The sequence below is a fragment of the Gekko japonicus genome, unplaced genomic scaffold (assembly GCF_001447785.1).
Source record: "Gekko japonicus isolate JY-2015 unplaced genomic scaffold, Gekko_japonicus_V1.1 scaffold277, whole genome shotgun sequence".
NCBI classification, from domain to species: Eukaryota; Metazoa; Chordata; class Lepidosauria; order Squamata; family Gekkonidae; genus Gekko; species Gekko japonicus.
The window spans coordinates 536,366-552,646 of record NW_015168055.1 but is presented as its reverse complement, the minus strand read 5'-3'; the positions used below and the strand labels follow the sequence as shown (position 1 = coordinate 552,646).

Genomic DNA, 16,281 nt, shown 5'->3' with positions numbered 1-16,281 from the left:
TTTAAAATCTCCTTTCCTATTATTCTTGAGTTAAGTTCAGATGTAAGCTTACTTCTGCACATTGCCTCACAGCTCCTGTCTTGAGGTGTCCCCAGTTTTAAAGATAATGAATGGAGTCTTAAATCTTTAAATGTTTTATTGCATGCATTACAATTTAACTCAAAGTACCTTGACACAAAGATGCAGAGTAAAAGTTCACCAAGCTTATTTATTCAGTTGCTGTCTTACAAAATACTGCATTAGAACCCTTCTGCCTTCAGGAGTGCCAGCTTCTCCTTGAAATGCATCGCTGCCTTGGTATAAGGAAACAGGACTAGCTATCTAGTACAGTACCCACCCATCCAGATGTGTCAGGCACATTGTTTACCTATGGACAGTGTATGAACTCTGCTGAGGGTTTAAAGCACCTGGGGAAATTGAAGGGTACAGTGCTTGCCTCAATGCCTATACCGGGGCAAGGTGGGTGAACGGTTTGCTGACTGATATGACTGGTACCTTTCAGAGGCAGCTGGAAGAAGGAGGAGCCCACTTAAAGGATCTTTCCGGCAATGAGCCATAGCCTCCTTATAATGGATCTTTTCTTTGATGATAGGGTCGACAAGATCCTTTTCATAGTTAGATTCATCTTGAAGCATTGTGGCCAGATCACTGTTTAGCATGCCTGTCTGGACAGCCTCTGACAGTGGGATACGACCTGTTTTCTTGGGATCTATTAGCCCTCCAGTCAGATGCTGTACCTGCAGATACGGAAAGGCATTGTCTGCAGTCATCCACCCCTTCTGAACTGCCTCCCCTACGGACAATCTCCTTTTGGTGACTGGATCTTCAATCCCTGTGAATGCCTTCTGGGCGTTCAGCAGCCTCTGCATGTAAGTGTCATCAATCAGCCCTCTGTCAATGGCTTTATGGACAGAGTAACGATCTCGTGAGATAAGATCAACAATGCCTCCAGTTGCTGCCTGTGCTTCTAGAAGCTTTTGAGCTGTCATTGGGTCCACCAGCTTCTTACTAAGAGCAGACTTGATATTGTACTTTTTGTCAGTGGTTGTATCATACACTCCAGCAATGGGAAAAGTATCATCACAGAAAGGCATTTGTGGATGAGGAAAGAAGTCCTGTTTTTGTTGGAAAGTGGGGGATGTAGCTGGAGACTTAGAGATTATTGAGCCAATGGACAGGGGTGAAATCTGCTTGGTTTCTCCTGCTACCAGCAGAGCAAACTCAGAGATGGGGAGCTTGCCTTCCCTGTAAAGCTGGAATTCTTCCTTTGTAATCCTTCTAAATCGCAAGGCATCATCGATTGAGTACTGCTTTCCACTCTTCTTGTCAAGGAGGACAGACATATCCCCTTTGGGCCCAAGGGTTGTGATTTCTTCCCAATCACACTCTAGTTCCTGCAGATGAATATATTGGCTCCTGTCTATCATACCTCTCTTGTAGGCCTCATAGGGTGATATGTCCTTGCCAGTCTCTGGATCCAGAATCGAGATCTTTGTTGAAAGATTGGTCTCTCTCATCCGGGTCTCTTGGTTCAGTTCTTCCCTGTTGACTCTGGATTGGAGTTCACGAATAGTCCTCTCTTTTTCATAAATCTGGTCCTTCTCTCTGAGTATGTTTGATTCAAGAAGAGAGAGCTCTTGACCAAGTTGCATCTTTTTTTGTCTGTCATTCTCCGTCCTCTGGCTCAAAAGCTTGGTCTCCTCTCTAAGGAAGAGGATCTTCTGTTGCTTCTGCCTCTCCAGTTCCATTAATTCATCCTCAATATTGGCTTTTTCTTGTATTATCACATTTCGTGTTTTTTGGAGCTCAATTTCTTCTCTGGACCATGTCCTCTTCATGCCTTCTGCTCTCTCAATTTTTTCCTTTAGACGCCTGATATCTTCTTCTGTGTTTTGTCGGGCAGTTCGCTCCCTACTCAATAGATCCCAAAGACGGGCTCGTTCATTTTCTAATACCCTATCTTTTTCTACTCTGATTACTTCCTTGTAGATGGTCTTTTCCTGGGACTTGGTTTTTTGTAGAGAATCAATTTGGCATTCTAAATTCTTGCACTCCCTCTGTAAGTTCAACACTTGAGCCTTTTCATTATCCAGGTCTATCCGCAAAGTGGTAGTAGACTGTTCAAGAGCTGGATCTTTCTCTAATTTGACCACTTCCTCCATGATTATTTTCTCTTGAACTGGGGTAGGACTTTCCTCAATTTCCTTTATTCTCAAGGTGATCTGCCGCATTTCCTTCTCCAAAGCAAGCCGTTTGTTTCTATCTTCTTGGAAATTAAGCAACTTTTCCTCCTCTTCCAGTACTGCCCGAAGCTGTTGGACTTCACGTTCCAGGTGGCGGCGATTACTCACTTCATCATCCAGGCTCCTACTCAGTCTGCTATGCTCATCTCGGAGCTTTGGATCTTTCTGCATAACTACTACCTCTTGGATCACAACTTTTTCCTCAGGCTTTCTCCTTTCCAGAAGTATGTACTTACTCTGTAGGTCATAAATGGCATCTTCAGTTGCTCTTCTCTTTTGTGATGCACTACGTACTTCTTGGCGGAGACGTTCAGCTTCTTTCTCTAACAGAGGGTCGTTCTCATATCGAACAACCTCCTTAGTAACCAGCTGGGTTTCAACCTTTGATTTTTCCCTCTTCCACTCATCCCGTTCTCCCTGAATCCTGATCAACTGTTCCTGGAACCTTCCATTAGTATTCACAAGATCATTCAGTTGTTGTTTCAATCTATCTATTTCTCTCAGAATCTCAGGGCTCTTTTCCATCTTTACCACCTCTTGGATGACCTCTTTAAACTCCAGTGTAGGTTTCTGAGACCTGATAACACTGAGCTCAGATAAGACTGTTTCCACATCTTGGTCAACCCTTCTCCTTTTTCTTGTAACTTCTTGGAGTTCCCTTTTCAAACGTGCTATCTCCTCTTCTGTTTCTGGGTCAAGCCGGAAGATCTCATTTATTCTTTCTTTAACCTCCACCTTAGGCTTTTGCCTCTCCACAGTGCTGTATCTGCTCTGAAGGTCTGTCAGTTCTTTTGCTAGCACCAAGTTTTTGTTCTTCTCCTTTTCAATGAGAGTTTGAAGCTTGGAAGACTCCTTCAGAACTTCTGGGTCTCGTTCTACTTGCTTCACCTCCTTTACAATGACTTTAGGTTCTGCTGTTTCAATCAGCTTTTCAAGCTCTTCAATTCTGCTTTTCATTTTCCCTATTGTATCTTCCACAGACTTTCTCTTGAAACTGTCTTCATCAATTTGCATCTGTAATGTCCTGATTGATTTTAGCATCTCTGGGTCCTTTTCCAGCTTGACCACCTCTTTTACCACCACTTTCTCTCGAATGTTTGGCTGTTTTTGTTCCAGAAAGTGCAGCTCTTTCCTGAGTTGTTCAAGTTCAGAAGAAGAAGTTGAATTTTCTCTGAGATGCCTGATCTCTTCTCTAAGATGGGCTGCTTGGGCATCTAGGCTTAGATCTTTCTCTATCTTAGTAACTTCTTTGGTAAGTAGCTGGGCTTTCACAACCTTCCTGTTTTTCTCCATTTGAAGGACCTTACGGTTCATCATCTCAATTTCAGCCTGTAGGCACTTTCTCTGCTTATTCTCATCCTCAATTTGCTGAGATATTTTAGACAGGTTGCTCTCCAGAGTGGGATCTCTGTAGTACTCCATTACTTCTTTCTCCTCTACTCTTTCAATGGGCCGCTGGGTTTTCAGCATCAGAAGTTTGTTCCTGTGTTCTTCTAGCTCCTGCTGAGCCCTGGCTTTCTTGCTCCTTTCCTCTTCCAGTTGAGATTTAAGGGCTTCTGATTCTTTCAGTGACATGGCTGTGTTTTCAGACTGCTGGGTTTGTTCATGCATCACATGCACTGCCTCATTTACTTCTTTCTGCAGAAAGAAAAGCCATTAGCAGCTTTAGAAAGGGAAGGAGAAATTAATACAATATGCCATTAAAATTATCCCACTGCTAATATTTTGTACAACTGTTTACTTGGATATGCAGCAATATTTTAGTTGTCTAGAGACGAAATTCAGTGATAAAGAGAATGAGCTGTGGATCAGTAATTTTCAGCCATATATAGATGGGGAAGCTACTGCTCCAGCTCCCCCATCTATATATATAAGAGAAAGTCTCCTCACCACAAAATCAACACCCAGGCCAAACCCCTGGACCTAGAAACATGAAATTTGGGGAGAGCACTACTACCATGACAGATGCTCACTAAGAAGGGATTTTTAGAAATTCAACCCCTAAGGGGGTCAAAATGGGTAAAATGTGCTCCCCTATTGCTTCCTATGTGGCTGCCAAGCTGCTGCCTTCTTGCACCTCCCACTCTCTGATTGGTCAGCTGCAGAGCTCAGTGTTCTGAGGTTAAAAAAAACCAGTCACAGCAGAGAGCTAATGACACTTGAGGAAATCAGGAATTGCCAACTGCCTGTGAGGTGCAGCAATGCTGCTGGCACAGTCTCTCCAATAGCTTCAAACATGCTCCCCCCACCTCATAAACCTGACAGGCAGCTGTCTGTCAGGTGCAGCAGCGGGTGCAGGGTGCTTAAAGCCATCAGTGAGCCTGCCCCAGCAGTAATGCCTTAGTGATCATGCCAGCCCAGCCACCACAATGGCTTGCAATACCCCTCCCCCTCCTACACCACACAGGTGGTTGTCTGTCAGGTACAGGAGCAAGGGCAGAGAATTGAAAGTCATCAGGGAGGCTGCACAAGCAGTATCGCCTTAGCAATCATGCTGGCCCAGCCTCCCTGATGCCTTCAAACACACTACCCCTCCTATACCTGACAGACAACCACCTGTCAAGAGTTGCAAGGATCGTGGAGTCCTTAAAGCCATTAGGGAGGCTTGCTAAGCAGGATTGCCTTAGCACTGCTGCTGGCCCAGCCTCCCAGATGCATTTAAACACAACCTCTCCCTTACACCAGACAGGAGGGCCAGGGTACTTTAATCCATCAGGGAGGCCACCCCAGCAGGTCACTTTAGCAATGCTGCTGGCCCAGCCTCTCCAATGGCTTTAGCCACACACCTACTGTGGAAATATACCCCAAATTTGTAGATCAGTGGTTTCCTGTATTTAATTATTTAACTTCTCAGAGTGTGGGTTCTAGAAAATTGGTTCATATGAACTTGCTTAATATGTGATTGCTCGGATGTTGTTTTGAATATGTAGTTATATCCCACTTCTGAAATGTAACATAAATGAGAAGCATTTTTGTTAAAAAAAAGTATGCCCTGCAAAAAACCCAAAAACAATCCTCCCCAATTCAATGCCCAGGCCAAACCCCTGCACCAAGAAACCCAAAATAAGGGGAGTACATTCCTACCATGATGTCAACCCCCACTACAAAGAGATTTCTGAGAAACATTTCTGAGAAAAAGGGGCAAAATGTGTTCCCCCAATTGTTTTCTATGTGCCAGGCAGGCTGCCGCCTCCCCCCCCCCCAAATTGGTCAACTGTGTAGCTCAGAGTTCTGAGGTAAAAACCTACCTGCTTGCACCTCTGATTGCTCAGCTGTGGATCTCAATGTTCTGAGGCAAAGGACTTTTCCTTTCATGCCTGGCCTCAGTAGTCAGGACCCTATCAAAACTAACAGCCAGGATCTATCCTGATATTGCCAGTATCACGGAAAAGTCCATGGACAGCCTGTACAAGTATGCCATTCTGACCCCCAAGAATGACAGGGCTACCATCATTAATGAAACTCTACTTAACTCCTTCAAGGGGGCAGAAATGGAGTACAGATCTGTGGACTCAGTGGTGCAAATGGATGACATGGTCCACTACCCTGTAGAGTTCCTCAACACTCTCAACCCTCTTGGCTTCCCAAGCCCACAAGCTTCTCCTCAAAGTGGGGGCTCCACTGATGCTGCTGCAGAACTTCAACCCACCCAAACTCTGCAATGGCACCAGACTGCAAGTGAAGGCCTTGCACAGGAACATCATTGAGGCCACACTGCTCACCGGCAGTGCTTGGGGAGAGTCGGTGCTCATACCTTGCATACCACTCATACCATCAGCAAAACCTCTTCAAGTTCAAGAGGCTGCAGTTTCCCCTCAAGGTCTGCTTTGCTATGACCATCAACAAGTCCCAAGGCCAGACACTTAAGGTGGCAGGAATTGACTTAACAGACGACTGCTTCTCACGTGGACAGTTCTATGTGGCCTGCTCCAGAGTGAGCTCACCAAGCAGCCTGGTGATCCTAGCACCTGAGGGCAGAACCACCAATGTGGTCTACAGAGAAGTCCTTCAGTAGAGGGGGGAAAAGGTGTGTACGTCTCACTTCATTTTTTACACTACAGTTTTCTCCATTAGAATTCCTACAACAAATCGTCCATTTCAAACTTCACATCATCAGTATTATAACTGGATTTACAAAACTTAAATTCCGTAGCTAGTTTTGTATAAGTGGATAACAATACTGGTCTACCTTAGACAGCTGTTGAAGAATTGCTGGGATAATGTTTGAAATCCCTTGAACACTTAAGAAATATATATATAAATACTATCATCATTGGGACAATTTCAAATGGCATAGAAGGGCATCCAAAATGTTTGACTAAACACCTAATATTACATGGATATAGGAGAAACTGTAGCTATATTTACTGATACGTTTCTGAAGACTGTGAACTCAATAAGTTTTATAGCTATGAAGATGCAAATTGTTGGTTGTGCTGTGGATGTTACAGTAATATCTCATGCCTCATAGACATTTCAGCTCTGTGACCTTATCAATCAGGAAAGCACTAACTATTGGGGGAGAAGGTGCAAGGCTGTGTGTTTTCCTTGTCTCAGGAACAGCCAAATCCGATTTACCAAGCTGGCAGGACAGAGTGGGTAGATGGGTAATAAGAGGATGTAATTTATAGGATTTGTTGTAAAGAGTTGGGTGCCCCTCTTCCAAGATCCACCCATTATTGCCAAATGAAAGAAACCAGGAGAATGGAGTGCAATGCTAAGCATGCTTACTACAGAATAAGTCCCATTGAGCTTAGTGACTTTGGAGTAAATATGCTTTGGATTGCACTGTGGTACACACACTGGCAGTTTCTTGCAAAAGAGAATTTTAGGCACGCATCCCTGCACCCCGCTGTGGTGAGAAGTGGCGTATATATCCTCAAACTGAATTTCCTAAAAATATGGCAATGTGATGGCATGAAAGGTAAGCAATTCTGGCATAATTGTGTATGAAATCTAGGTGAGAAAATGAGATGTTTCTTCTCCTTTGTTCCCAGTAGGAAACTAACTGGGCTAAACAGAATGTATAGTTATTAATTTTTTTAATTGTATTAGTATGCTAACAATTTAGGATACTAAGATAAGTGGTAGAGGTATCTTTAATATCATCTAGACCAGGGGTGTTGAATTCATTTGTTATGAGGGCTGGACCTGACATAAATGAGATCTTGTTGGGCCGGGCCATGTGTGTCATAAAATGTAATGCCAGGTAGCAGAGATATAAACTTTATAAAGGACACAAACACAAAGGTTTTTTTTTACTTAAAATAAAAACATGCTTAAAACATTAGCACTCTCTGCAATATTTTGTTCATTTAACAGTGTCTGATAACACACCTCTTGCTCTGAATTATTGCATCAAAATGTCCGTGCTGTTGCAATCTTGAGTATGCTGTTCAGGTGTGTATCTGTAAGCTGCAAACCTACGATGACGCAGCAGAAGCAGAACTGGAAGAAGCAGCAGAAGTCAGCCAGTTCCACTGTGAACCTAATAGAAGCCCTCTGGGGGCCTTATCCGGCTCCCGGGCCGCATGTTTGACACCCCTGGTCATTGTTACTAGGATCAGTTCAGGCTGGTTTCTCTGACAAATGTTGACAAAGTTCCAGACAATGGTGAAGTTAACTACTTGGAGCTTAGATCTGTGTCCTTCTTGGCTTGTTAAATCCTGCAGGGGGACTCTGAGGCCTTTGTTTCAGAGGATCATGAATGCCTTCTGGATGGAAGGGGTTTTTCTCAGGAAGGTATCTTTAGAGAAACAGATTTTGGCCAGTTATAGAAGTCTTGAACATTCCCTTTCTGGGAAGGGTTATTGAACAAGTCGTGGCAGAGCAACTCTAGGAATACTTGGATAAGACATCTGCCCCTTGGTCCTGCTCAGCCTGGCCTCAAGCTTTAGTTTGGGACAGGGACAGGTTTATTGGCACATTGGATGATCTCCATCTTCAGAAGGACAAAGGGAATGTATCTCTACTATTGTTGCTAGATTTCTCAGGAGCCTTTGATATGGTGAACTATGCTATATAGTTGAGGCACCTGGAAGGTGAGGTGGATTTGGGCAGAGCAGTGTTGAGATGGTTCTGGTCTTTTCTATCAGTCTGTGCAAAAAAGGTTGTCGTGGGAGATGCTGAATCATCCCCTTGGGAACTGACATGAGGTGGGGCATGTGCCACAAGGCTCTGTGCTATCTCCCGTGTTATTTAATATCTATGTAAGGACTCTTAATGAGATAACCTACTCCAAAACTGTGGGCAGTCATCAATATGCTGATGACACACAGCTATATAGGACCCTGAATAAGCCATCAGACTGCTGCTGTCCCTGTCCTGGGTCAGTATCTGATTACAACAGTCAAGTGGCTGAGGGAGAACAAACTGATGCTGAATTCAGGTAAGATGGGGGTGATGCTGGCTGGCAGGGCCACTGCTTGAAATAGGATTATTCTTCCTACCATTAATTAGTGTGCAACTTTTGTTCAAAGATTCTGTTGAAGGCTTGGGAGTTTTGCTGGATCCTAGTCTCCTGGAGAAACAGGTGCTCATGACAAAGATTCCCCCCACCCCCCAGCTACATCAAATGAGAAAGCTGGTCCCTTTTTGCAGATATCTGATATGGTCAGGTTGATCCATGTGTCAGTAAGCTTGAGGCTAGACTACTGTAATACGTTTTACATGGGGCTGCCCTTGAATATGATCAAGAAGCTGCAGCTGGTACAAAATGCAGTAGCTTAAATGTTATCAGGGGCTAGCTGATGAAACCATGTTACTCTCATCCTGAGGTCCCTTCACTGGCTGATGATTTGTTTCCAGGTCCAATTCAAGGTGTTGGTGTTCCAACTGTAAAGTCCTTCATGACCTGGGGCCCACATACTTGCAGAGGCACTTCTTGCTGCATGTTCCTATGCAGCAGGTCTAATATTCCCAGCAGGGTTTATGTCTAAGCCATGTTCTGCCCAGGTTTGGGCCTGGGCTTTTTCAGTGGCTGTCCCATACCTCTGGAACAGCCTCCTGGAAGAGATCAGGGGAAATCCTACCTTTCCGGCTTTCCAGCAAGACTGTAAAACAGCTATTCCAGAGGGTTCTTGGGGTAACCTGAATCTGGACCTAGCAGGGGACTACCTTGCTGCTTGAGTCATAAGTTGTTTTAGCTTCTGTGTTTAATGTGTCATTTTTAAATGTTTTTAAATTAAATTGCTTTTTTTTGTATTATTGTTATCAACTTTGGGTCCCAGAATGCCTGGGAGAAAGGCAGGGCAGGTATAAAAATAAACAAGATTCACAAGTACCTTGTCCATAACTTTCTTGGCAAATTCCAGCCGGTTGATCTGTTGTTTGCTTTCAGCAGCTGCTTCCATGTAGAGCTTTGTCACCTCATTTTCCTAAAGAGAATTGTCCAAAACATCATTAAGACATCATGGTGCTTCCTCCCAGGGTACCTTGCCATTTCCCTTCTACATCAGGGCTATTGAAATCTTTTGCACTCCAGCACTGAACAAATACAACTCTATGGGCACAAGGCAAGTGTGGACCAGGAGTGAGGGACATTACCAAAAGGAGTATGTTTTGCTTGCTTAAGCCACCTAAAAGTGCTTTGTCAATCTGTGTTCTGTGGGTGCTCAACAAAGTGTTCCTTCTTGTTTTCTGTTTGTAACAAAGAATAGGGGGTGGGGGGTGATATGTGGGACTGTTAGGAAAGTTTGGTTATCTCAGGAAGAAGTTGAATGAGATCAGGGGTCCCCAAAGTGGTACCTGTGGGCACTATGGCACCTGTGGACACTTTCCGGGTGCCTGTCTAGTGTTTTTAGAAAGTGGGTGGGGCTTTTGCCCAACAGAGCTTCTGATTGGCCATTGGGGATCTGATTGGCTAAGCAGTTTTTTAAAAAAACATTGCTTTCAGCACAAAGATCTACACTGCATGACTGAAGGTAAGCTGTGTGCATGCAAATAAATATTTTTAAACAATCTGTTCCATTTAAAAGTCATCCTGTTAAGCAGAGCTTCTGCCTGAAATGTTAAAGTGTTACTATTTGAGTTAACTTCACTTCCTGATACTTTGTGGTTGTGCCCATCACCCTGTGTCAGAATTCCAAAGGTTCAAAGGTGCAGCCTGAAAAAGGTTGGGGACCCCAAACTAGATAATTGTCAGTCAGTTCTAAGATCTCAGATAGTGGTGGTATCTATCAGCTAGGCAAAATCCTCTTGTAAATTATGGCATCCACTCAAAAAGAAGAGCTTCAGTTTAATGGGTGAGCGAATTCAGGGTTTTATAATTGACTGTCTGACTCTTGCCTTGTCAGACTTTGGTATTTTAAATGTTTTAAAAGTTGTTGTTGTTCAGTCGCACAGTCGAGTCCAACTCTTCCGACCCCATGGACCAGATCACGCCAGGCCTTCCTGTCTTCCACCATCCTCTGAAGTTTGCTCAATTTCATGTTTGTTGCATCTATGACACAGTCTAACCATCTCATCCTTTGCCGTCCCCGTCTTCTTTGACCTTCAATCTTTCCCTGCATCAGGGTCTTCTCCAGTGAGTGCTCCCTTCTAAGTACCATATTTAATAACATCTTGCTATTTTTATATTTTTTATACTGCTTTGAATGCCTAAATTCTGGTTAGACAAGGTAGAAAGCTTATATACAAAAACAGTCAATTTGTACTTTTGGTCTCAAGCTCTCACCTGAATCTGGATGCTCTCCTGAAGCGGAGTTACCCGGAGACGCTTAGCAGAGGAAGCAGTCAAAGCAGGGTCCAGAGACGACCTATATTTTCCTGCCTGTATTTCATAATCCTGTTAAAAAGGGGGGGGGGGGAAACAGAGTCAAAGGAGAACAGGCTGGTTCACCCTCTGGAAGTAGAAACTATGTAAAAATCCTAAAAACATACATTGAGAATTGATTGCACATTCTGGGACAGGTTGACTACGGAATTCTTATCAGATTCTTTGCTCTTTATTTCATCTGCCAGCCTCTGCAGAAAAACAAACAAGGAGTTAGGATAAAATCCAGCAGGGCATCTCTCCTTATATATAATTGAATAGTGGGTGCCAAAGTTCTAATTCTAAAATGCACTCCCTTAGTGTATGGCTGATGGCACTGCTCCTCAGCATATATCGCCACCAATCAGAAGGCAAAGCCCGGGTCCCGCCCACACCACAACTGCTGCAACAACCTGGTCTTTTGCATATGGAAGCTGATTGGACTTCAGTCCATTCCACACCTCAAACTCCCCCCCCCCCGCAAGGCAGTTGGAATTTTCAGTTGCATAACATACCTCATAGGGGAGAGGAGAATGGGTAACAATGGTTACCACTCTCCAGGTGAGGGCTACAGATAAATCAAACATACAAATGCTCTTCAGGTAGCAGAGATCAGTCCCTCTGGAGAAAACAGTGGACTCTGTCATTAAACCCTGCTGAGGTCGCCACAGGAAACTGACACTGTTTGCCCAAAGCCAGAGCACTCTCCCAGAGCCTCTTTCTAGATCCCGTTGTATTTATTTCCGCAACGGGCATTATTTCTAGTAGTATTATAAAGCAGCAGCAGCTGTGTGCCCGATAGTCTACAATTAAAAACGACATGCCCTAAAAGGGCTGAAGTCCGGCTTTTTGATACGGCTGTTTCACACATGCACTCATCCAGGGGTCGTTTTGTAGAAAAAGAGCTAGGGGAACTCATTAGCATAACTCATTAGCATATGCCACACCCCCTGACATCAGGGGCCCGGCGGTGGACCTGCAAGGCAGGCGGGAGTGCGAGGAAGCCCCGCCAAGGCCCTCCCTGGCTCCAGGCAGGCAGGGGTGGGGAGAGGCGGGGAGGGAGCAACTTACCCTCCCTCTTCTCCTGCCTCCTCGTGGCTGAATGAGGGCCAGAAGCGGGGCGGCTAGAAGCAGGGGGCGGGGCTTCGTCATGTGCCCCGCCCCCTGCACCTCACCCGGGGGAACTGTGTTCCCTCGCGATCCCCCCGAAATGACCTCTGCACTCATCACTTGATATTGCAGTCACTGAATAAAGAACTCACTCCAAGACAGTTATACTTCCAGAAATACTTTCTATTCCATCTTGTTCCATATCCTGCTCAGTTGTTTGTGGCTTTGTTCTCTGCATATTTTTATCAATTCATTTCATTAGGTTCTGCACATGAGAATCGTAGTAGGAGCCTTTCTTCCCTCTCCTTATATGAAGAAATCACAGCGCTCACCATCTGGGCCTGGAGCTTGTAGTTGATTTGACTTGGCCCATCCGTGGTCTTGACCTGATACATGGCCAGATTGTTGAGCCAGAACATCAAATTCTCATTGGCATTTTGGAACTGCTGGTAGGTGAGGCTGGTATTCCGCAGTGTCTTCTCTCTGCACAGACAGTGGGAGACATAAATTAAGAAAAGAACCCTCTTGGTTGAGCACTACATAAGAACATAAGAGTAGCCATGCTGAATCTCACCAATAGTCCATGTATTCTACCAGGGCTCTTTTTGTAGAAAAAGCCTAGCAGGAACTCATTAGCATAATAGGCCACACCCAACCACAGAAACTCATTAGCATATTATGCCACACCCTGACAGCACAGCTCATTAGCACATTAGGCCCCACCCCCATGTTACCAGAAGTGTGGTTATCCAGCCACACCCACCTTTTGCTTCTTATTCTGTTTACCTTGTTTGTTGTCAAAACCCAGGGCTTTTTTTGTAGCAGGAACTCCTTTGCATGTTAGGCCACACACCCCTAATGTAGCCAATCCTAATGAGTTTCTGCTGTTGGGTGTGGCCTATTATGCTAATGAGTTCCTGCTGGGCGTGGTCAACTTGGGAGCCAGCCGGAACTCTGTTCCTGTGCGTTCCTGCCCAAAAATAGCCCTGTATTCTACCAAGGCACAGGAGTCCAGGAACCTGCCTGCCATTTCTCCAGCTGCTGGGATGGGCTCTGCTGCTTCTGATGTCAGTGGTGGGCACTGTAACTGGGAGGAAGGCCTGTAACATGGTCCTGGAGCTGCCAGCAGGACCAATGCTGGCCAGGTAAGTCTATGGCCAGTTTGGTCCTTCCTTCCTTTTAAACTTTAAAAGGACATGGTCCACCTCAGCACACTATGCATATTTGAAGGTGAAGAGGCTGTGACAACCATTGGTTTTATCTTGTTGAATGTACATTGGTGCCCCCCCCCAAAAAAAAACACAAAGGGGAAAGTTTCCTCATCCATCTCTGAGATCCCAGTTCATAGTTTATAATGGAGGTTAAAAAGGGCTGCTTAGTTGTCCTCTGCTTAATCCTTCCATTTGGTTTGCCAATCCAGCAATTTCCAGTATGTCCAGAGACCAGCAGTTCTAATCAGCAGTGACACACAAGGTCAAGTTGTAGTGCTGTTCTAGAAAAGTGCTTTGTGACTGACAGGGCCTAGCTTGCCCAAGCAGTGAAAGGCAGACTCACCCCTCTCTGTTGACAAGTCAAATCTCTGCTTTTGCAAGATAGGACAACTTTTAATCTAGCCATAGTAAGCTTGATAACTCCCTTGCTGTTGGCAAATGATGAGTTGGTCACTGGGAGATATGAGGGTGACAGCAAAATGGCTATCAGACACATTCCTACACAGACCTACACATTCACTTCTGTTTCCATAAAGAGACAGCTTCATTGTGTGGGCTTTAAGGATGTCTGCGGTTATGTCTTCAGTACAATTGTACTTAAATCTTGGACAGAAGGGGGTGTAAAGGATTAAGTGTTAGGTGTATGGGGTTTTGGGTGTGGCAGCAGTGTTCAAGCCTTTTATGATTCCCTCTTTTCTTTAGGCCCTGGGGAGGGTAGAGTAAACTCTTAGCAAGGTAGTAACAGCTGTGGTCAATTAAGGCTGAGAGAGCTTAATAAGTGGGATGGATAGAGAGGGAGTAAGTTGGTGAAGTTACTATCAGCTGTTAGTCGTCAGACAGAGAAGGCAAAGCAAGAAACTGGAGGAGAGCCGAGAGACTTTTGGAATTCGTCCCTCTTCAGGAGCCTTGTACGAGGAATTCATTTGAAGGCTTGGATTGTTGCTTGTGGTAACTGCTGTGAAATTTTGGCTTTTAGTTGCACTAAGTACAGAACTGTTATCTTGTTTTCCTGTCTCCTCTCCCACTTCATCCTTGGATATAGTAAATAAACAGAACTGTTTATTTTTTTAATGTGGAGCTCCCTCCTTTGTGCAGCAAATAGCCCGTGGCCAGGACGAAGAGCACTATCAGAGTGAGTCCCTGGAGTTACAACTTCTTTACAAGGCGGTCTCAGAAGACATCACTGTAAAGACCTACAGCTCCAAATATAGCTTTTTAAATGAGGGATTTTCTTACTATACCAAAAATGGAAAGGCTTTGGCTTCTCACCGGTGATCCAGCTGATCAGCTACCGCATGGTATCGGTCATTAAGGAGCTGGACCTCCCTCTTTTGCCTGGGTAGATCCGGGCAGAACTCTTGGAAGTTGTTCTGCACAGCACTGCAGCTATGCTCAGCATCCTTCAGGCCACGGTTTAGCTTCAACAAACAGTCTTCATGTTTGACTAACTCTCGCTTCAGTTTCTACGAAGGGAAGAGACACTTAATTCAGAACAGCAATTTTGTTTAAACCGATGCATGAAAAAATAATCTAGTGTAGTTGCATTCCTGGAGTATTTGATCCTGCATTACCCCAAGGTTGAGAGGGACTAGTTATATTGAGCACAAATTAAAAGAAAGGCACCAATAATACTAATCATTAATACTAATCAGGCTTTTTTAAAGTGTGAAGAGAACAAAGAAACCGTTTCACTGGGATTCTAGGAAAAAATGGAAAAAAGACAAATCTAGTTGGTCTTATCATAGGAAAGTCACATGGGCAGACCCATGGGAAGAATAAGTTTAGAAACAGGACCAAGAAATAGGTGGGGTAAGCAGAGCATAAAGGCAGTTGTGAAAAAGATTACTGGAATGGATACAGTCTCTCCAGTTAACAAATAACTATAGGAATCAGGAGAGATGTTCAAACCCTGTTGGGCAAGATTAGGAAATTTCAGCGCCAGTGACTTGGTGCATCTGTGCTAAAGCTCATCTTTCCCAAGGGTCTCCCCAGTGAGACAGTTCTGGCAAACTCTGCCCCTAAGGCAAAGATGTGCAATTGGCATGCAGCCTTCTACCTTTCATAATAAGAGGTTAGAGATGCTAGAACTGATGGTCACTAAAGTATCCATTGCTCTGCCTATTTCTTCATGGCCCATAAAGTACATCTGTAGAAGAGAACCAATGAGCTATAGGTGGATGCTGCATGCAACCCTCTACTAATCTTGCCATAGAAAAACTGCAAAAAGACACAGGGATTTGTGTCAGCCAGGTTTTTCAAGAAGGGTGTATGTTTTATTTCTGTAACTTTCTCCAGTTATGTCTTGCTCTGTTTACTCCTCTTGCCCTTAGACAACTCTGGCTCTATTTGAGCTAACCCCAGCTTGCAACTCATCTCTCTTTGGTGCTTACAACCCCACTTTTCTTCCGAAATTACAGTACTGGACTTTCAGGCCATGTGTAGCTTGAGGCCTGTCATTTGGCTCAGTTCTCTTTGCAACATTTTTGACCTCTGGAATTAACTCATGCGAGATGATTCTGGATTGCATCTGGTCTCTGTAAGAAGAAGAGTAATGATGCTTGAATGAAGAATGGTTGGACTGAATTACCTCTAGTAGACCACGCGGATGAGGGCTGGATTGGACAAAAGGGGAAATATCTGTCAAACTAGAGATAATTGAAGGATCTTTGTATATTTATTGCCCATGGCCTCCTGTTTATATGTTAAGTGGTATGTGTATAAGTGAATGCATTTTTAACCAAAAACAGAGAGCTTATGGACAGAAGCAAAACTCTGCCCTCCTCTATATCACTGTACTCCAGTACTTTCATCTGTTTTCTTCCAGACCAGCTTACTTCTACTGTTGGGGCTGGTCAAAGAGAAAATGAATAAAGCAACACAACACTGAGAGAAAAGGAGAAGGGCTAGGTTTCACTCCTCTCCTCCATGTGCTCCAAGTTTTACAAGTGAAGAGATACCAGATGTT

The 16,281-nt window shown here is 44.3% G+C and overlaps 1 protein-coding gene across 1 annotated transcript in view; it reads right to left on the bottom strand.

Moving 5' to 3' along the window:
• Nucleotides 1–146: 146 nt before the first annotated feature.
• Nucleotides 147–16,281, bottom strand: part of EVPL (envoplakin) — a 74,349-nt gene continuing 58,214 nt past the window's right edge. The window contains exons 17-22 of the mRNA XM_015414480.1: nt 14,586–14,779; nt 12,438–12,588; nt 11,124–11,207; nt 10,918–11,028; nt 9,527–9,619; nt 147–3,881 (exon numbers count right to left, since the gene is read on the bottom strand). Coding sequence (XP_015269966.1) covers nt 438–3,881; nt 9,527–9,619; nt 10,918–11,028; nt 11,124–11,207; nt 12,438–12,588; nt 14,586–14,779 — 4,077 coding nt within the window. The 3' untranslated portion in view covers nt 147–437. The remainder of the gene's footprint in view (nt 3,882–9,526; nt 9,620–10,917; nt 11,029–11,123; nt 11,208–12,437; nt 12,589–14,585; nt 14,780–16,281) is intronic.